The sequence below is a fragment of the Enhydra lutris genome, unplaced genomic scaffold (genome assembly GCF_002288905.1).
Source record: "Enhydra lutris kenyoni isolate GAN:26980312 unplaced genomic scaffold, ASM228890v2 scaffoldscaffold1, whole genome shotgun sequence".
NCBI classification, from domain to species: domain Eukaryota; kingdom Metazoa; phylum Chordata; class Mammalia; order Carnivora; family Mustelidae; genus Enhydra; species Enhydra lutris.
This window is the reverse complement of record NW_019154085.1, coordinates 92,454,131-92,472,404: the sequence shown is the minus strand read 5'-3', so window position 1 is coordinate 92,472,404 and position 18,274 is coordinate 92,454,131. Positions and strand designations below refer to the sequence as shown.

The window sequence follows — 18,274 nt, the reverse complement described above, 5'->3', positions numbered from 1 at the left end:
AGTGTTAGAAACAATAAAATGAGTGTTGACCATTTAATTACTTCCCATTGTTTTCATCTATGAGCACTTTTAAGTTATTGGCTGTTCTGTATATTGATTGGTGTGATAATACATTATCATCATGGCATTTGATCCTAAAAAATACATTTGAATCAAAAATATAATGTATTAGCTGTAAATGATAATTTTGTGATCCTTTGTACTTAGCCACTTTCAAGTTCTAATTGTATTCTGTTAAGAAAATATGACATTGAACAACTTTTTTCCACTGTCAACAAATGCCAGTTTATTTCACATCCCCTGGAGAAGCTGTTGTAGATGCAGATTTTCAATAGATATTTGTTGAATTAAATAAATGAAAATGCCAGGTATATTGATAGGTATCTTTGTGATTCTGAACAATTAGTTAAAATTATAAACACAATGACATAGAGGTAATACAATGTCAGGCAAATTTAAAAAGTTGTTTTATTGTTATTAGCTACTGTTTAGTTCCACAAACATTTACCTAGTACTCTTGTGTCTCAAGCACCATGCTAAGGAGTTTCATATAAAAATGAGTAGGAAAAATCCTTTCTTGAGAAATTTATCTATTGATAAAAACTAAGTACATGAATATGTTATTATAATGTGGTAAGTAATGTGATGAAGATATATACAGGGCACTGGATAAAGGTTGGATGGTTTAGGGATGGCTTTCTGGAGATGACTTCTGAGCCTTTAAACATGAATAGGAATTAGTAAAACTAAGAAGGAAATAACAGGCATTGTGAACAGAAAGGATAGCTCCATCCAAAGTATAGAAGCATGAAGCAGTAGGTGATCATTCATTTAACAGGTATTTATATTTACTATCCAGTAAATACCCTAGGCACTGTGCTTATACAAAGAATATCGTGGTGAACATGATGATGAATATTCCCCTGCCTTCATGGGCTTTATAGCTTAGCAGGAGGCAAATTGGAATTAGGCAAGTAATTGAAATAAAGTGTAACAATAGATACTATATAACATACCCATCCAAGCATATAGCAGAAGAACCTTATCTAAGCTAGGGGAAGAAAGCCTTTTTGAGGAATTATTGAAAAAACACCTTAAGTATTAGGAGTTGATAGTATTGAAGTAGAGGGAGAAGAGCAGAGGGCAAAAGTTGGAACTCTAGAGAAAACCTGTGTGTAACAGCCAGGGAAAAGAGCTGTTGAAAGAGCTGATACATGGTAACAATGGGAGTTAGGACTATGGAGAAAAGTGTAACATAGTTCCAGAGTATAGAACTTCCAGAAGAATTTAAGAGTTTCTGTTGCAACATAAAATACCAGTAAGGTGAAGATGGTACTTTCATGAATGCATGGGGCCTGATGACATAGAGAAATGAAGTGTTTAAAACATTTTGAAATTTGTAAGTTTTAAAAATAATAATAATGTGTTTTGAAAAGTACTCTTTAATAAACATAGTATAACTTTATTTTTCAGCCAAGCAGCAGACATAATGGAAACATCGGGGTGGAAGTCCATGATTCAGTCTCACCCTCATTTAGTAGCAGAAGCCTTCCGAGCACTAGCATCTGCACAGTGTCCACAGTTTGGCATTCCACGCAAACGGCTAAAACAGTCCTGAAATCTTCCACGAACTGTAGAAAAATGGAATTGACTTTTACTCCTCCAGGTCCGGAAGGATTCTAATATACAAACCATAAGCAAGAGTTGTTTCTGTTGTCTTGTCCACAGAACAGAAGCTGAAAAAGCATATTGCTTGCATTTCAGGTGGATAATTTATGGTTTATTCTTCAGCTTTAAATTAGACTGATTATACTCTAATTCACTTCAAGGCCTTAAATTATCTTCAGTGACTTCTCTTGTTCATATAATACTTTAATTTTTTTATTGTGCCTTGTCATTTTGACTAAGGCTATGCAGGATTGCACTAGGTCCATAATGCAGTAATATTGATAACTGAAGATATTAAGTTTCAAAAGGATCTTCCATTAGTTTGAGAAAAAAGCAAAATGAATTTTATAGGGTTTGTCCTGTGCTGTCTCAAAGTTTAAAACTAGGTTCTTCTTAAAAGCACTTGAATTGGAGATTATGGATAATGTCTCCAGTCTAAGTTCTATACATATAGGAGAACCTGCTTACCTTCAAGGTAAGTTACGGCAATACACTGCTTCAATTCTAATTTATTTTTCATTTCAAGGGGCAAATATGCAATGAGTTGGCCCAAATTTTTAGTAAAATTTGTGATGTTTGTCTATGTGTTGACTGTCCAACAAACTAAGAAAAGCATAACAAACTTTTGCTTGTGTTTTTTGTGGATTTATTGAAGTTTACAATGATTGAGAATTGATTGAGGTTAAGATTTCAATAAAAAGAAAGCATGTTTTATGCTGAATTAATTTTTTTAATTTATAGTGACATACATTTATATGAAGAATTCTGTCCATGTTGAAAGTAAGGATGACCAAATGTAAATTTAAGGAGTGGGCCAATTAAGAAAGATATAATGCACTTTTAATGTGTAACTTTTGTATGCTAAATGGTACATATATTTTTTTTTTGTTTTTGAGGGTATTAATAAGGTATAATTAATTGTGTCTTAACTTTTGAAAGAATTTTTTAAGACCAATGGAGGCAATTGGGATGTTTGTGATAATAGATAAGAATGATAGCCTTGATTATAGTTAAATTGGTTTAAATTTCAGATATTTATTATTGAATTTATTCCTGTCTTATCACACTTTGGAGAAGGCAACTGAATAAACAAATCCTGGATACTCTACTCCCCTCCTGAAAACAGTGAACTTATATTATTTGCAGACTAAAGGAGAGAGCCCTTAGAAATATGTCAGGCCACACTCTGAACCTTTTTTCCCCCCTAGCTTTCTCCTTTCTGTTTCAGTTACTGTAATAACATTGTGGATGATATTGAAATTCTGCATAATGTGAACAGGATAAACTATTTATAAACTGCTTTTCATGGGCCAGTTCTTTATTATAAATGAATTTAGCTTTAAACACATACACATGTTCAGTGTTTGGATAGCTCTGTTCACAGTGGAGTCTGTTCTGGTGCGTTATCCCAGAGAAGTAGGAGTGATCAGTGGCAAGTCACTGCATCTGATTTTCTGTGATAGTGACAGTATGCTTCTTAGGCAAGATTTATACTTGACCACAAGGGAAAAAGTGTCACTGGAAAAAAACAAAACAAAACAAAACACATATACCTATATATTCACGTACATACTTTATTCCCCAGATTAAAATTTGTATGATATGTTTGTTTAATTTTTGAATTTAGGACAAAAGGAGAAAAATGAAGCCTGAGGTTTTAAAATAGATTTCGTTTTTGTTATCTCTTTGTTAGGTAGTCACTGAAGCAATTTTAATATATAAAGAGTGATTCATACTTACATTAAGCAAGCACTGTCAAATAAGCATTTGTTAATCCACAACAAACTGTAGTTTGAGAAGATCATATTTTCAGATAGCTTCATTTCTTTCTGTGTAGTTTAATGGGAATCTTTCTTATGTTAACTTATATTTGAAATTGGAAAAATCCCTTGGGATAGAAGGATTCTTACATGTTATTGGACTCCATCCTGTGTAAGAATACTGTAGGGAGTAGAACCTTGCTTCCTTAACCAGATTGAATCCATTAAATTTACAATGTACAAATTTTATACACACACATACATATACATGTTAAGATTTTAATATTTTTTCAAGGTCTTAAAACAAAATGCCTCAGGCTGTAGAACCTTGTTTTCAAAAAAAAGTACTGTTGTGTCCATTTATATCAAATACGCACAGGCTCATTGTGAATTAATTCAATGCTTATATCTACATTTCTAACGATAGTGACTTCAGTAATAACACCCATATAATGAACACTGCAGCTTGCTCCTACCTACCTAATTTAGTGTTTATTGCAGATCTTAAGGTTTTTATTATAAAGTTGTTTTTTGGTTTTGTTCTAAGTTTGGTAGCACATTTTGTACCAAAAACGTCAAACACTGTGCTGTGAGGAGATACACGTTTGTAGAAATGTCCACTTTTCAGATTATATAATGCCTACCATTATACTAACAGAATCATATCCTAGTTGACTTATTTTTTTTATTTATTATGGGAGATTTTTTTTTTTGGTATTGTGGGTTCTTGAGGCAATGAAAAAAAAATGTATTCTGATGTGAGTGCTCTAATAGCCTTTTTATTTTTTTCATTTTGAAACTACACACATTGTTTTCAGTAGGGACAGAATCTGTCTGTCCTGAACAATTTTGCCTTTTATTAGCCTGCTCTTGTTCCCCTTTTGTCACCTAAACAGAGCTTTTCCTTAGAAAAGTAGTGACTGGTTTTAAATGTTGTTACATGTTATCAAAGTAACCATTGGAGAGCTGTTCATTAGCTTGAGATACAGAAATACTGTATTTGTGCCTTTTTCGTTTTTAAATTTTAACATACATTGGTATTTAGAGCACAAATATGAAGGTGCCATAATGTTATGGCTTGCCATTGTTACCTCCTTGAATATTCATGTGTCATTGTCTTGAAATAGTAATTGGAGAACCATGCATGTATTATGTCATCTGGGTGTGTGTGTGTGTGTGTGTGTGTGTGTGTACACGTGTACACGTACTTGTGTCTGCTTGGACTTGCGTGTGGTATGTTCAGAAGAGTGAATTTCTGAAAATAGGACTCAGTTAAATGTTGAAAATTCAGGTTAGTTGAAATATTTCATTAAATGAGCTTTATTTTGGGGGCAGTTGATAGGAAATTACAATTTTCAAAAATGTGACCATTTACTGCATGATGAAATGTGAAAACAGTGCCTTTTTAGGACATCAAGTTTAAAGTTAAGTTTTAAAATATTCACAAAGATATCTTAAAATCTTGTCATGAACATTATTAGCTTATTTTTAAACTAGACCTAAGTTAGAATTTAAATTGCCAAAAGCATAATTACTGATTTATTTACCCATTTAAGTTTTGTGCATAAATGTAAAACCTAAGTAAAAGTTTTTATAAAAATGTGGCTCATACATGCTGCCCAGTGTTACTAAATTAGAACACTAGAGACTTCAGTAAATTGTTTTGTTAAAATCCAACTCAACAAGCTTTCTTCCTAGCAAGGTATTTGAAAGATGAATTATTCTGACATGGACATTCTTGCTCTTTGATGGATAAAATAAAAATATTCAGTGTATTCTTGCAAAAGGAGGTGGATGAGTGGGCTTTACTGTTTTCAGATTATAAAAACAGCACTTTCAGCACATAAGAGTATTTTTTTTTTTTGTAAACCTCTTTTATACAAATTATGAGCTCTACTTTAAGTGTTCATGGGATGATGTCAATTTTAGGTCTAGTTGAATAAATATTGAGTGCCTATCATATGCAAGACTCCTCTTCACTAGGAATGAAATCACCACACCGTGTCTTCTGTTTGCAGTATGTGGACTTTATGTTTAAAAAGGAATTTTTATATTTAAACCTTTTTCTGTTTGTTAGAGTTTATCGTTGTATACTGTAACCCAGTTAATTTCACATCCAGTTTTTTAGAATGAAGATATAACTTAAGTGAGTCCCATTTTTGAAAATAAAATTCTGCTAAAATTATTTAAAAATTAATTCTGGGGGAAATTGATTTTCAAGATTCAGATGTGTAAAGACTTATATGAACTTTTCAGCCTCATTTTTAATCAGCTGATGTTAATGATGAGATACATACTTTTTGTATCTTGTTGCTGAAAATATTTTTTGCATTTCAGCACGTTGAGTTAAAATAAAGTTGTTACTACTTATTCAGAATTAATTGGTTTATTTTGTGTTTATTTGAAAATAAGAACTCTTTCAGTTCCTATGATGTTTTGCAAAAGAGCCATGTGTTTGATGTAGTAACTTTAAATTATGCATAGTGGTTAATTCTCCTATATAGGAAAACTAGTATTTTTTGGAACCTACTAAAGACTTATTCCTTAACTGTGAGATATACCTATATTTGCTTTTATGTATGCATTATCAATATTGAAAGATTTATGCTAATGTCCTGTAGCTTTAATGTAGTACTTAAAGATCACCTCTCCCTGGTCCTCCTGTTCCTTCTTCATTACTAACAGACAACTTAATTATTTGCTGCCATCAATAAGGGCAGAATTGGGGCAATGCATTCCTGGCCTCGTTTAGTAACAGTAACACAATTAGTGCATAAAAATTGTGGCCAAAGTAGCAGTATGAATGCATAGTGAAAAAACCTTCCATACACCCACCACACATATACACATGTGCACGCACACTACATTACCCTTAGAAGAATAAAGGAAGGCCTGAAAAACTTAAGAACATTGTCTATTCAATTAAAGTAAAATAGGGCAGGTAGTGGTTATATTCTAAACTTTAAATGAATTATGTATAACCATTCCCTTTCTACTCTGCAGCAGGCAGCATTCTGAATATATATTTTTTAGAACATTGGAATGTAGTGTTTCCTTAGTTCTACCACCCAAGAATCATTTATTTCTTAGAGAATGCCAAAAGTGGTATTTGTTTTGATCACTACTTTTTTTTTTTTCCAATATCCATTCAATTTTAATTTGGTCACACTTTTAAATAGAAGACACACTGGTAGAAATCTTGCATGTGATACGTTGTTGCTACTTTTTTTGGTATCAGAAAGGTTTGCTTGTATCTGCAATGGATAGTGGCAAAAAAGGTTTGTCCTTTCTGTTATGAATGCTGCCTTTTCACCTCTTCTTCTATTGCCTTACATCCTTAATTTTTTTATGAAGGATTCAGATACAGCCAGACAATTGTAGGATTTAGGAATAACAATACAGCATACTCACGTGTGTGTGCCGCACACAGGCACACACACACACACCCCAAAACCAAACAAAAAAAACCCAGTGTCCTGACAATTCTGATACTTACTTTGCTCTAAAATAAATTTATTGCTATGACAGGTTATTAGAATGTGCTTGAGTTTTTAGCTAAAAAGTTGTGTAATTCATGAAAATGGAATGGGCAGAAATGAGGAAAAATAAAAATGACATGCAGCTGAAAAAGAGGAACAAAATTAGATGCATCAAACTTGATAAATACCAGAGATGCAAAGCAGGAATTTGAATCAATAGAAGACAAAGCTCATAAGTGCTCCCAGATTACAAAGACAAGAATAGATGAAAATAAAGATGATTCAGTTTAATTTCTATATCCAGATAATTAAATAGAGTGCCAGGCATTGTACCAAACTTGGTAATATAAACAAAATATAAATAGCTCATATCCTCATAAGTGTATTCTTAAAGAAAGCACAGTTATATAATATGTATGAATTGTAAAATATATATATATATGTATGTGAATTGTGATAGGAGTACAAGAGGGCCATCTAATCTGGGAGGGTGATGGAGATCTCGGATACCCTCTGAGGAAGTGATATCTAAATTGAAATTAAGTGGAAGTTAGGCAGCTTAGTGGGAGTATCATCCACCCCATTATGTGAAATCCCAGAGGTTGAACCAAAGTTCATGTAGAACGTGTATGGGAATGAAGATGAACATGGCTATATCCTTATGTGTAAGAGAAGGAAAGAGTAAACCAGAAGATGAAGGTCATGATTTTTTTGAAGGTATCAGGAGTCAAGTTTTAACTTGAGGGATTTTAAGTATGGTTATGTCATGATCAATAATCTATCATTCTTCAAATGAACTGCAGGGGCCTAGAGTAGAAGGTAAGGAAAGTTCTGAAGAGATGAGGAATGCTTGTGCTCTGCTAGGCCAGGAGCTCTGAAATGGAACAAAAGGGAGAAATCTGTGAGGAAATACTGTGAGGACTTTGAAATAAATTGCATGTGGTAGAAGGAACAGACAGGATTCAGGAGTGACTCCTGGGTGTTGTAGTTGAGCAACAGGATGGAGGGTAGTACCATTCACTGATACAATAATCACAAGGGTAACAGCAGCTTTGAGAGAAAAGCAATTATTTTGATTTGGAGCCTGTTAAGCTTAAGATTCCTACTGGACATTCTGATTGGGTATGTGAATCTTAGACATGAGAGTGATCTGGGTTATCAAGTCAGGATCCTCAACAGAAAGAAGATAATCAGTGCATGCAGGTTAGTAAAAAGCATAGGGAAGAAACAAGAATAGAGAAAGTAGCTTTTACAAAAGACAAAGTGGTCACAAAGATAAAACCAGAAGAGTGACCCATCCCAGAAGTTAGAAAAAACAATGCTTCAAGAGAAGAAATATCTAACAGCATCAAATGCTGAGCCGTCAAGTAGGAAGCTAGAAAATGAATTCAGTATTTGAAAGAGGACCTGACAGTAGTCTGAAGTGGGGAAAGAAGTAGGTAGGATTGGAGTGAGAAAATGGATGCTCCAAGTACAGAACATAGGATGTTCGGCGAAAACAGCAGGGAAGAAACTAGCTATGGGATAGGGTTTAGGATCAGTTTCTTACTTTGATCTCTTTTATGCTAGGAGAGGTGTGTGTATATTAAGGTAATGACAAGGAGTCAGAAAGTAGAAAACAGATGGGATTACTGAGGTTTTAGAAGAGAAGAGAAATGGAATTAGATACCAGACAGGAAGATTGCTCCTAACATATGCAAGGGAGAAATGATGGATGCAGAGCTAGACTTATACATTGTTTTGTTTTGGTCTGAAAGGTAATATTTTATGTCTCATTCCTTGTGAAGTCAACTATTCAGAATAAAGGCAGGTGATGGGTTTAGAGCAGGGGTCAGCAAACTTCATAAAGGATTTAGATAGTAAATATTTTACCTATTCAATTATGCCATTGTAGCATGAAACTGCCATAGACAGTATGTAAACAGTGTGGTTGTGTCCCGTTAGAACTATTTACAAAAGCAGGCATTTGGCTGGATTTGACTATTGTGCCATAGTTCACTGAGTTCAAAAGTTCAAGAAGACCAGAGTAGTTTTGGAATAACAGGTATGAAAATACATGGATGGCCCAGTAGAGATTGGAGACCATGACTTTACAGAGCATGAGTTAAGGGTAACAAATCTTTACATAATTGATAATATCAAAGACATAATTGGAAGACAGTGACTAAAGCTATTAATCACTTTTCTTTAAAAAAGGTGAAATTTTGGAGTGCCTGGCTGATTCCATTGGTAGAGGATGTGACTTGATCTCAGGGTTGTAAGTTCAAGCTACACTTCAAGTGTAAAGATTACTTTAAAATATTTTTTAAATGAATTTTGGAAATGAGAAAATATATAGCTCTTCGGGTAAAGTTCATCAACAGTTATCCAAACCCAGACACAATGGGTGACTTGTAAATTGGAAAGATAGATAGTGTGAGCATCCAAGAAGTAAGTATTTTAAAAGTCCTATTTCTCTGACGAGACTTTAGTGAAAGAAATTCTTACTAAAAAACTCTTAGCTGTGTAATAATTCACTTCTAATGTTAACATTTAAATTATAAAGAAGTAGTGTATTAACACAGTCCCTAAAGTGTAGGCAACGATGAATATTAACAAAAATTAATCTGAGCATAGGAAGTTGAGGCTTATAAGGACTGGCAATGAGTATTAAACTGTTAGAAGGAAGTCTAACTTATTGTAACATACGTAAATATAAATGTAAAACTTGACCACAACTCCCTCACCCCAACCTGGTGCATTCCCAACCCTGCCTGCCCCTCTGCCCCCACCTTCAGGATGACCTATGGAGAAAGCTATTAGCCTCCCTGCAGAGGGGTCTTCTTGCCTTGCTGATGAACCTTGACTAGTTTAGAAGTATAAACTATATAAAATGTAAAAATATAAATGTCATAAATGTTAGAATGGTCATCTATTGTAAATATAAAGGAAACCAGACAGGAGGAAGATGGGGAACTGGAATTGGGAAATAAAAATACAAAATTCTTCCTCTTGCATAAATGGGAATTAAAAATATTTTTTACTGATTTTTAAACATTGAGTTATAAACATTTAAGGACTTTTTAAAATTAAGAAGCTTAAACTATCCATTGGTAGAATTTAAAATAGACCAAATACATATCCTCCAAAACATTGTGTGTGTGTCACAGTTGGGGAGAACCCAATTAGGACACCAAAAAAAGGATAAGGCAAAGAAAATTACAAAGATCTAGCAGAAGTAGTATGACAATTGGAAAAGGTTAAACACACCTACTATAAGAAAAAGTTATTTAGCAATGATCTCATTCAGCAGGTTGTGCGAGCTCGAAATGTAATAATGAGAGAGAAATGCCCTATTCTGATAGAGTTTACTATAAATCCAATAATAAAACATAAGCCTTGTGAAAGGGAAGTAAAGGATTTTGTGAAGTACATCTCACAGTCCACAATTGTTAGCCGGCATAGAAGAAGAAGAGCATTTTTTATAAAGGGACAAGTATGACAGCCCAGGGGAAAATGGGGGGTGGTGGTTTTACTGAAATACAGTAGAGCTGAAGGGTAGTGCTTTTTGTTGTTGTGTAGTGTCTCTGTGTTTCTGTGTCTTTTCTTGAGGCTAGACATCCAAGTGAGAGAATCCCAGTAGGACTAAGTCAGGGAAACCCTTTTAAGTTCTAAATTGCCCAAATTGACTAGACCAAGGAAAAAAAGTAGAAACAATTATCAAATAATTACCTCCACAAAAGGCTTGGAATTAGGTTGACTTTATATGGAAATGATTTCAAACTTTCTAGGAACTGATCATTCCCATGATACATGAATTGAAGTAAATGCTGAGAAGTATTTTCTTTTAAGCTACTATAAACCAGGTAACCTTAGGAAATTGCAGAAAGTAAAGGAAATCATACGTGTAAGACTGATGCAGCATCCTAGTGGTAGCGGTAGCCTAGTAAATATTCTCACCAACAGTAATTGTGGATTTGTTCATTTCTCCTTTGAGTCCCGGCAGTGTTTGAATTTGAAGCTCTTTTTATTAGATACACACATAGTTAGGACTTTTACATTTTTCTAATGACTTGATCTTTAATCATAATAAAACAATCCTCTTTATCACTCAGAATGCTGTCTTGAAGTCTAAAGTTCACACATTAGCCTGGTGCATATAATGGCACTCTTTCAATTGCAACCTATTTGTTTTTATATCTAAAGTGAGTGTTTTATAGACACTGTATAGTTGTGTCTTATTTTTTTATACAGTCTAATACGTTCTGCTTTTTAACTGGTGTGTGTAAACTATAAAATACATTTTATAAATTACATTATATAATTACTGATACGTTAGAATTTACGTGTTGTCTTAATATTGCTTTTCTTTATTTCCTTTGTCTTTTGTTCCTTTGTTGCTCCTTTCCTGCTTTTTGTATTTTTTTTTAAAGATTTTATTTATTTATTTGACAGACAGAGATCACAAGTAGGCAGAGAGTCAGGCAGAGTGAGAGGAAGAGAAGCAGGCTTTCCGCCGAGCAGAGAGCCCGATGCGGGACTCGATCCCAGGACCCTGAGATCATGACTGAGCTGAAGGCAGAGGCTTTAACTCACTGAGCCACCCAGGACCCCCCTGCTTTTTTTTTTTTTTTTTAAGTTTTTAATATTCTATTTCTTCTTTTTATTACATATTCTATGTTATTTCTTCTTTTTACTTTTTAGTCTATACTTTTTTGCATTTTTGGTCATTGATCTAGACTTTACAATATGTATCCTTATCACAGTCTACTTGCAGTGTTGCATCATTTCATATAAACTATGAAACATGTACAATTGTTTCATTTATTACTGTCTTTTACACCACTCTTGCCATATGCTTTACTTCAACATATAAACCCTAAAATATCATGTTATTTCATGTTATAATTATTGTTCTAAATATGTTATAGTTATTTTTATCATGTTATAGTTATTCTTCTATCATGTTATAGTTATTGTTCTAAATACAATATGTTATGGTTATTGTTCTAAACAGTGAATAGCACTTTTAAAGAAATTAAAGAGGAAAATTAATGAAAAATATTTTCTATTTACTCATATTTACTATCTCAATGCTCTTATTCCCATAAATCTGACTTTCCATCTATTTATTGCATTTATTTAGAGAGCTCCGGAGACAGTTTTGGATAAGTTAGTGATTGATAATCTGAAAAGTAAACAAATGTACAAACAAAAACATCAACTCCTGGAACCAAAATAGTCCTACAGAGAGGGAATGAAATCAGCATACTATGTGCCCCACCTGAGAACGATGTTTTTGTACCAGCATCATGTTGTATACACTGAATAGTATCATAATCACAAATTGTGATTTTATGCTCCGATCTTTCTTAGTAGGAAATTAATAATATCTGAAAATAAAAAGTACAAAATTAGGTTAAGAATTTAATAGTCATAACAGCTAGCTTGGAGTTTGGAAAGAGGAAAGTAAGTTTAGAGGGGAGATCGGACAGTTGGCAGAGTTTGCCTCTGGGAAGCAGGAGTGGCAGTAGGAGAGGAACTGCTCTTTCTCCTAACAGGTTTAATTTTACCGTTTGACTTTTCATGTTATATACGTGTACTAATCTGATAACTAAAACAATTGTGAAGCTAATGGGACTATTCCAGTGAGAGGAAAAACACAAGTATAGAAGAAACAGACAAATGGACCAGGTAAGATTTCTGACTACACACATTGGTTTGATAATCCAAAAAGTAAATGACCTTAAATACAAGAAAAGATAGTTCTTCTGGTCTCTTGAACAAGAGGAAAGGATGATAGGATCAGAGCAAATGATGGTAGCTCTCTGTGTCTGGTGGTAGGAAACTGAAGAGTGTCCTGATTCTATTATCTCTATGACCTCAGCGTGAGAGTAAAATGTAAGCAAAGTGCTACTGCTTTTCCCTGAGGCCCAGCTGTGATGACAATGAGTGTTTTTTGTTTTTTTTTTTTAATGATTTAAAAATTTTTCATTCATTTTCTTTGGATTATTTTTGTTATCATGTTCATCCTTATATATAGCCTGATACATTACTACTTTTAATTTATTTTGTATGCTTCCTTTCTTTCCACTTAGTCTCAGGTTTACTCCCCTCAAGTGACTTCAGTCTTTTGAAGATGTGTTCTTTTTTGTTCTGTGAATAACCAAAGTAAGGTTTGTTTACAGATACCTGAGGGCTGTTAGCATCTGCAGAAAAATTACACCTGTCTACATCATCCCTATAATTTCTGAACTCCTGTGTTTTGGATAGTATATCGTCAAAATGTTAAACAAGTTTAAAATCGAATGGGAATACAAAACAAAGTCTACTGGGCATAAATTTCTGTCTTGTAGAACCTCTAGATGTGCTCTGGGCCTAAGAAAGGATTTGGTATGCCTGATGATAGTGACGAGAGAAGGCTGCATAGACATTGAAGGATGCTTGGTCTAAGTCTGACGGTTAGAACTTGGGTCCACCAACCACCAATGTTTCCTGTTCTCAGCCCACATAGATGTTATTAAGCAACAGGGAGTTGGTATCACTGCAATTGAACCCTCTATTGCTTACCAGCTGTGTGTTCTTGGGCAAGTTACTGAAACTCTGAATTCATTGCCCCATTTCTTAACATGTTGATAATAACTTTATTACCTTATAGGAGTGTTGTGACAATTGAATGACAGAGTAGATATGAATGCACCCGTTACACCTGACATACATACAAGCATATACTTGGCTATAGGAGGCAGTAGCTCCTGTATAAATGTGGGTTTATCATGAAACTAATAAAGCTTCAGCTTCAAAGCTTCCTTACTTGCACAGATGAGCTCCTTCCAGGGCTCTGGGAGAAAATCTGGTAATGTGATTGCATATTTAAGTGTTTTCATAAAAACTGCAAAATGTTTTAACTGCAGTTGTAAGACCATTGCCTTTCGCTTCAACTTTCTGTCACTCTTCCCCTTGTACTAGGGGGGTGTTGGAGTGGCCACAGGAATTTTGAGGCTCCTACCAAGGAAAGATGAGTTGGGAATACATTTAGTTTGAGTTTTGTGAGCTGTATGTATGTGGGTTACAAATGTTCACATACAGTTAAGCTACTGCTAGTTGTTCTGGTAAGAATGGCTTCTAGGAATAATCCTATGCCCACCATGCCACTTCCCTAAAACCTGTAAAAAAAAAAAAACAAAAAACAAAAAAACAAGTACAGGATCATATGTTGTATCATGATATAAACATGTCGTATTACACCTGGCATTGAGTAATGGATAATGAAGGAGAGACAATGTTTGAAAAGTATGGAGCCAAATGGCTTGTGGGAAAGTCTTCTATCAGATGTGTAAATTTTCCAGAGGTGAATTTAGTTCTCATTAATACCTAGAAAAAACCAGAATCTGTGTTAAGAATATACTCAATAATTCACCACATATAATTATCAATGCATGATCATTTTTTCTCTCTTGATGGAATTTGTGTGAAATTTATCCCAATATCTATATTTACAGCACAAAACCTGTAGCAGTATTGAAGATGTGGTACACCTGGGTGCAAAGTCATGTTTTATGTATCCCAACATACCGCTTCTCATTATCAATAGCAAATTGTAAGGCTGACTTTAAAAAAAAAAACAAAAAACTAGCAGTACTATAATGAATTTCATCAGCCATGTTTCAGGCTGAGTTATATTTCTTTTACCTCTTTAGAGACAATATACCACAAAATTTCCAATATGAAGAAGTGTTCAAAGGTTATGCAATCTAAGAAAAGTATAGCATATGTCAGGCAATTAGTAAAAATACGGTGTTTATATTGATTTTATGATGTCTATCACCTTTGATAAGTTTGTAGTTTATTGTAATTTTGTTCCCCATTCAAAATAAATATTCACTTTTCTAACAAATTTTGTAGTAATATTTTAGTTATTTTCTCTTAAAGAGCCCCCTCCCCAAATTGTATAAATCTCAAACCTCATGAAATTGACACTGTCTATACAGTGAGATAATGCAGGACAGAACAGTTTTTCTAGAAAGGGACATTAGTTCACTCCTAACACTGCTGAGAGCTTCCAGTTAAGCACTAAACTCAAATGAATCATACCACAGACTGGGCTCCTCTCAGAAATTGACTTCTTTTCTTTTAGTACCTGGCTACAGTCTCTTAATTCTCCATAATGGATCAGCTGCATCCTGGAGCAGATGCTGGCCAAAGCCTTTGAGCATCCTTGCACTTAATGACTTTCTCTTTCAAACTAACATGAGACCTCTCAAGTCTTGTTTCCTTCCAACCAAATGGGGCAGCCAGGACATGGGATCTAGAGATACCAAAGGAAAATCTGTGATGTTGTTTTTGTTACTGCTCTAAGTAAAGAATTTCTTAATTTCTCTCTTCCCACCCCTTTTTTTTTTTTAATGAAGGATAAATCTAGGAAGTTGTCTTTATGTCTTACAAATCCAAAATGGGGCTTGAATTGTTTCTGAGATAAAAGCAGGTGCTCTTTGTTGTGGGGATTAGAAATAAAATATTAATATTGTGGATCTAAATTTAAGTTTCATCTTTATCAAGTTTGAAACCATCAGTCTTTTTAATAAGATCTATGCCTTGGTTTCTCAACTCCCAAAACAAGCTTGTTGAATGAACTTTCTGAGCTAGAAACCATGGGAAAGAAAAGACAGCAGAGTAAACATGAAGCTGCAGCATTTTGTTAATCTGTAAATTAAATGATCTTCACATGGTCTGTCTTCCTTCTGCCTGGATCAGACATCTGCTTGCTTGTCTTTTCCAATCAGGCAGTGTTTCATTCCTTCCCTTCCTCTCCGAAATGTTTCTTTATTTTCAGATTTGTAGAAAGGGCTTTACATAATGGCTATATTTATTCCTTTTGTAGCTCTTGGAATAAAATGTATATATGTAGCTCATCTACATTTAAGTTTAGTGATTTCCTGTCTTCTTGGTCACTGTTTGTATCTCTTAGGGCATTGAGTTTGTTTTGTGAAAAAGATGCTGAGAACCTCTTTCCAAAATTGTCTCAGATTAAGTGACCTTCTACTTAGAGTCTTAGGACCTATATTTTTTAGCTGATGCTTTCCTCCTTTTTCCCTCCATTTCCCTATTCTTTGTTCCTTTCCCTGGCCGCTTTATCATTCAAGGAAGGGTGGGGAGAGCCAGAAGTTATTTGCTGATTCCCATGCTCTCTCCTGGGACTTGAAGGTGACTTGGTGTACCCTGACAAGATGACTGCTGATGACATCAGGCAAGAGAGCAGTTTCCTCCTAGAGACCATTGGGATCTGAGACTGGGTTGCAACCATTGATGAAATCAGAACATCGCATAAGGAAAGGACACTCTGAGCGACAGATAGAAGTAACTGATTGTGCCTTTAGGACAGTGCTTCTTAGAATTGTGAAATGAAGTTTTATCTTTTTGCTTCTGGGAGAGCTACAGCCCCAATCCTACTTCTGATATCATTTTGAGAAAATATTCACTCAGGGTACAAAAAAAACTTTAAAAACTTTGGATTAGAGCTTATGTCTTTCCAGCCCTCTGAACTCAAGGTCCAACCTGCATTTTTATTTGTTTAATCCACATTCTTCACTTAGTCCCCAGTGTTCTTCTTAATAATTTGTCTCTTACATCTTCAGTCCTTATTCCAACCACAAGGGAAACATCTTCAGAGATCCAAGCGGCAACAAAAAATGTTGTGTGTATCTTGACTCTTTGATTAGTGTATCCTCACAGACCTTCAGTACCTCTTATGTGACTATACGAAATCAAGGCTTAATTTATCTGACTATGTACCACGACTGTTACATCTTCCATTTCCACTGGATAGGGATGGTCACCAGCTATTTAACAACAATTATTTTTGTACTACACCTTTTATAATTAAACTTAATAGTACAGGAAAAAAAATTTAAGTATGCACAAATTAAGAAGAAAAGAACAGGAGAAAACAGGACAACCATTAAATGTCAATATTTGAGATTCTTGTTAGCCAAGGCAAAAAGCAAAAACTGATGAATTAACATTATCCCATAAAAGGAAATGTACCAATTCCTCAGATGATACCTTTTTAAATGTTGACTTGTTAATGTAATTGAATATATTACAACATCCCAATAATATCAGCATCTCCTCTGTTCCAGACTCTCATGTACATTCAAAATCTGTAAAATGGCAACAGCAATAGTAACTATTAGAAATCACCATTTTTATAGGTCAGAATACTTATAAATTGCCAATTCCATATGGCATAACCCCACATCTCATTAGCTTAAGATTAGTAATATGGGGAAAATTTATTTCTATCCCTATATCCATTCAAACCCATTGCTCCTTTTAGTGGTAATTTTATCTTCATCCAGAATATGTTTACATCAATATAAGCAAAAAGCAAAAAAATAAAAACCAACATATTCTTTATTTTTTCTTTTCTTTGCAAAAAAAAAAAAAGTAGACCATGCTCAGTTATATGCTTTGCTTTTTAAAAAAACAACATCATGATTTTTTATCAGTAGCTTCTTGTCCTCCTCACCTCTCCTCTTTTTAAAAACAATTATATAAATATTCCATTATAAGAATGTAATATGACTCATTTTGTCACCCCCAATTAATGGATTTTTCAGGTTGGTGGTATTTTTAAGATGACTATTGATATCACCAGGCAAATCTTTGCTATTACGAACAATGTTGTAGTAAATAACACTGACATTACATCCTATGTGTGCAGATGTGGGATTAAAATACATTCTCAGTGGGCGCCTGGGTGGCTCAGTGGGTTAAAGCCTCTGCCTTCGGCTCAGGTCATGATCTCAGAGTCCTGGGATCGAGCCCCACATCGGGCTCTCTGCTCAGCAGGGAGCCTGCTTCCTCTGTCTCTCTCTGCCTGCCTCTCTGCCTACTTGTAATCTCTGTCTGTCAAATAAATAAATAAAATCTTTAAAAAAAAAATACATTCTCAGAAATGGAGTTGGTGGGTCCAATGGTAAACATACTTGCACTTTGGATAAACACCATCATATTGTTTCTATAAGGGTAGTTTATGTTCCATCAAGCAATGAATAAAAAAAAACATTTTCCTGAAGCTCTGCTAACATAATATGTCATTAAATGGTTAGAATTTTTGCCTATATGATAGGAGGAAAGTAATATTTGTTTGGTTTTAATTTATATTTCCATTACTATGAATAAAGCTTAGGTGTGTGTGTGTGTGTGTGTGTGTGTGTGTGTGTGTGTGTGTGTGTGTGTGTTTCATTCAAGGAATTCTCCCCATCCCCTGCCTAGAAGGAAGCTATTCATCACCTTTCTCCTTTACTGTTATGAGTCTTATTCTTTTCATTTTCTAGAAGCTCTTTATTCTTTTTTAAGAAGATTGGCACTACTAATACAAACTGT

General features: G+C 34.3%; 1 protein-coding gene across 3 annotated transcripts in view; it reads left to right on the top strand.

Moving 5' to 3' along the window:
* Positions 1-2,968, top strand: part of LOC111144761 (speckle type BTB/POZ protein like) — a 57,679-nt gene extending 54,711 nt beyond the window's left edge. For all 3 annotated transcript variants that reach the window (XM_022499211.1, XM_022499218.1, XM_022499207.1), the window contains one exon: positions 1,474-2,968. In XM_022499211.1, the coding sequence (XP_022354919.1) occupies positions 1,474-1,618 (145 nt within the window). In that variant the 3' untranslated portion in view covers positions 1,619-2,968. The remainder of the gene's footprint in view (positions 1-1,473) is intronic.
* Positions 2,969-18,274: the final 15,306 nt, after the last annotated feature.